Source organism: Morone saxatilis, unplaced genomic scaffold (genome assembly GCF_004916995.1).
Source record: "Morone saxatilis isolate NCDOM2014 unplaced genomic scaffold, NCSU_SB_2.0 Contig2, whole genome shotgun sequence".
In the NCBI taxonomy this organism is placed as follows: Eukaryota; Metazoa; Chordata; class Actinopteri; family Moronidae; genus Morone; species Morone saxatilis.
The window spans coordinates 23,766,546-23,770,829 of record NW_023339762.1 but is presented as its reverse complement, the minus strand read 5'-3'; the positions used below and the strand labels follow the sequence as shown (position 1 = coordinate 23,770,829).

The 4,284-nt window shown below is 40.7% G+C and overlaps 1 protein-coding gene across 1 annotated transcript in view; it reads right to left on the bottom strand.

The window, feature by feature from the left end:
* The window catches only part of zgc:173742 (DNA topoisomerase I, mitochondrial), a 29,948-nt gene that overhangs the window by 16,408 nt on the left and 9,256 nt on the right, over positions 1-4,284 (bottom strand). The window contains exons 10-14 of the mRNA XM_035664671.1: positions 3,632-3,754; positions 3,324-3,511; positions 2,743-2,887; positions 674-817; positions 1-164 (exon numbers count right to left, since the gene is read on the bottom strand). Coding sequence (XP_035520564.1) covers positions 1-164; positions 674-817; positions 2,743-2,887; positions 3,324-3,511; positions 3,632-3,754 — 764 coding nt within the window. The remainder of the gene's footprint in view (positions 165-673; positions 818-2,742; positions 2,888-3,323; positions 3,512-3,631; positions 3,755-4,284) is intronic.

Genomic DNA, 4,284 nt, shown 5'->3' with positions numbered 1-4,284 from the left:
TTGTAGTAGCGGATGGAGTCTTTACCCAGGAAGTCGAACTCCACCACACACTCGCTGCCGTCCAGTTGCTCGTGGAGGGTGATGTGCTCGACGCGTAGCGAGCAGCAGCCCACTGTGTCTGCCGTCTCTCCCTCCTCCTTCTCATTACCAGCTCTCAGTGCCAGCTTTTTTTGGGGTCACAAGACACAGATAAATACCCGTCAAAATCTCTACATACCCCCCCAGCACTTTCACCACCACCCCTCCCGTTCACACTGTCAATCAGATGACTATTAAATATATACACATACACACTCAACGTGAAGAAGAAATAAACACAACAAAGCCGAATCAGAATTTAAATAGTCTTTGGCATGAGCCAAAAGCAATCACACACTCGATCTATCATTCCACTCAATGCAGAATAAGATAATTAGCTTAGGGTCACTGGAAGAAAATGGCTACACTTTTTTTTCCTAGCAAAAGATCTTCCATTCAGCTATGTGAGAAAAGGCAATCAAGACGCATTACATTGATTTCCAATATGTTCAAATGGCTCTTGGTATCAGACCTAATCACAAAGGGGAATCTCTGAAAGTGACAGCAGTACATAGCACTGGTGTGTAAACTGGGTATCTCAATTGCTGCATTTTTACTTCAGAGGTTTTCCTTGACCAACAGCTCCAAACCAGACCTTGTCTATGAAGTAGAGAGCCACAGCTCTTTGCCGCGTGCCCATCTGTTTCGATTTGAGATCCTGGTGGTACTGGTTACGGATATCGTCCACGCACGACTTCAGTTTCCGAGCAACCTCGTATTTCTCCCAGTCCTTCTCTCCCTGCATTAATAGGACAAAAAGTAGGAAAGAAGGATGAAGAGGGGTGTAGACAAAGAGAAAAACAACAATGAGCAGGATGGGAAAAGGTGAGGAAAGGGAGACAGTGAGAAGGAAGGATAATGATAAGGGAACAGCAGAGAGAGGTCACAACTTGAAACAAAGAACTGAAGCAACAAAATGGCAGCATTAAGTCATTTTCCTTGTCAAAAGCCTCAAATCAAAGACATTATTCAACATGCTAATAGTGATGTGACTATAAAGACACACAACTACACAACTTTAATAACTAAATTATCTTTGCCTGCTGTTTGCTGCGGGTTTTATATTGCAGCCAAGAGACAATTAAACCCGCCATCAGTGAAACACACACACACACACACACACACACAGGCGCGAACAGTGGAATAACTTAACCTTTACATAAGAAAGATAGAGGAGGAAGAGGAAGAGTGAGCAAATGGAAGAGTGCGGGAAAGAAATGAGAGAAGGGGGAAAGAATAATGAGACATCGCGCAGGTGTCTATTTCAACACACACTGTAACTAAAAGAAGTTGCCATTTAGTCTCGCAAACAAAACCAATATGGAATTTTAATGCTAAACAAAAAGCATTAAAATACTTGCATGCAAATTTCCTACACAAGCAGTTTTGCCTTTATTGAACACAACAAGGATGCATGCTAGGATTTTTTATAAATTGCTGTGGAAATGTTTACACCATGTAAGTGTTTTTTGTTATTTCATTTTGGGAAATCTCAAAGACATAGTAATGACAAATGCTGACCAAATGCCTTGAATGGCCTTAAAATAGTACAAGAATTTAGCATTGCATGCTCGTAACAATGACTCATAATGGACACACATTCTGGGGCCTAAATTACTCACAATTCAAGGTGACCGCCAACAGTCCGGTCCAAGATTCAGGCTAAGTTATGCTACAGTAGCAGGTAGCGTAGCCTCTTTTCATTTTCAAACTTGTAGTCTTCGGCACCAGCTGACACTGACTCACTAAAGTGACTGTCCAAAGAGGCCAGCCAGATGCAATTAATTTCACTGAGCTCTCCCTCTGAAGGAGGCTGCACGCACATGTGCAGTAGTGCTCCTAAGACCTGTAAACAGACTTTGGTGTGTAAAATCGGTGGAGTTCCCCTTTAAATCTTCTGTTGACAGTAGCATTTGACACACCACTAACTCTACAGCCAAAGCCATCTGATGGCTCATATGTGTGCTGCCTTCCTAATCTAGAAAACATCACTAAACATAAACTGAAAAACTAGACTACCCTTTTCACAACATTGGGAACCTCATTTTATATGTTAGGAACACAATATATATTTTAAAAAAAGGAAACAGGGACTGTGAAATTTAGATTTGTTTTTCCTTATCGGTGGTGTTGTCAGCCCATGGTGTTTTGCTTGCTTATGGAGTAAGACATGAAAAGGCAAAGGTTAAAAAAGAAAAGCTTAATAGCTTGTTTAAAAAACACCCTAAATTTTGGATGCTGTATTGTAAATACAACCCCATTTTCCAAGGCAGGTTTTGATTGATGAAGGTGTATTTTTCACCCTTTCAGTCAGTGACTGGTTCCCATTCATGTCAGTGTTTGAAATGAAATCTACTTAAAGACTTGTAAAACCTGAGACGCATAATCCATTGCGGTAAAAAACATGACCTCTGTCATTCTTGTCAAAACATTTCTTTTTTAAATGGCAAGCGGTTAAATGCCGAGGTGCTATGGCAACACTTGACTGGTGGTGCATTTAGGTGCTTAGGTAGATGTATTTATTAACTGAAAACCCAATGTAAAAACCAAAGGTGTTGAATCAAATATCAAACCATATACCGTGCCTGCCTGTCCCTGAACTACAACAATACAACTGGTTAAAGTAACTAGTTAATTAATCTAGGAGTGTTTTTTGTCCTGTACCTTGAGTTTTGAGTTGGCATTGAGCATGATGTATTTAATGGAGCCTTGGATGTTCTCAGTCCAGCTGGCCAGCCATGTCACAGTGTTGTCATGTCGGACCTCCTTCCAGTGGTGACCAGCAGGTGGCACAGGGATACAGGCTTCTCTGTCAATGAAAGAGGGGGGAAAGAAAAAATGTGTGTGTAAGCAGTCACAGCACTGGAGTACAAGCTACAGACTCCTACAGAGGCTCAAGATTCTCAAGATTACCTAAAGAAAACACATTCATTTGGTTCAAAATCCAAACACTGCACCATCTGTAGCAGTTTTTATTATCAATGCCTGTGCAGCTGTTTGTTACACACTAGGAAACATGGTGATGTAAAGTACTTTTTTTAAAAAGATTGAAATGATTTAAAGCTTTTCAACACTTGCACTGAGGTGCGTGTTTGCACCCAGTTAGGTCACACCAAGAAGAGTGACAACTGGGATTTTAGCAGCTAGGGTGATGTTTTTCGTCAGACCACCCGTTACTTATGCATCACTACAAGGCCACACATGCAGTGTCTGTATGCAGTTTGATCCCTCTGCCCCACTCTCACTTGCTGCAGTTGATGATGACGTCCTCTGGTTGGATCCTTTTCTTCAGCATGCCCTGTTTGGGATGCTCGCCTCTACCACGGAACAGTCCTGGAGGCTCAATCTTGAAGTTGCCAATACGCTCTTTGTGGTGGTCCAGCAGACAGAAGCCATACTCATCCACTATCTTCTGGTTGGCTTCTTTCACAGCCTACAACAGAAATACACACTATAATTATTATCCAGAGGCTAAATGATCCACACTGGCACTAACAAGAAAAGGGGCACTGGAAGTTATAAAAACAACAGAAGAAAAAAGCCAGAACCGTACCAGTTTCTCCTCCTTGGTCATGTTTTTCCTGGCCTCCACCTTGGCTTTATGCATAGCATGGATCTCTCCAAAGTCACACTTGTCAAGATTTGTAATCAGTGACCTTTCTTCATGGGTCATTTCCTAAACAAACACACAATTCAAGTATGATCCCCTTTTGAGTCTGGTAGTCTGAAGTTACACCTGCATAAAAAACTGGGAGTCAGTTAGAAAATGAATCAACAATTTTGATAATCAATAAATCTTTTCAGTCATTATTAATCACGTAAAAATGGTAAATGCTTCTGGGAAACAGTGACATTTTATACACAAGACAATTAATCATTCATCGATCCATTTTCCACTGCTTATCCTGGGCTACACTTACAATTAATCAAATATATATAAAAAAAATAATCAGATTAATTTATAATGAAAATAATCGTTAGTTGCCGTCCAAGTATCCTGTAATGCCAGAATAACTGCATCAATGATGACAATATTATACAGCATTTTATCCACAGCTCAACAGTTCATAAAGTATGAAAAGCTCCAGCCAGAGCTGGGAAATACTGATGAAACCAAATGCATTTTTAACTCAGAACCTCAACACCGGTCACAGAAAGTATGCATATCCAAACACTGTGGCATGTCAAGTCAAGTCAATTTTATTT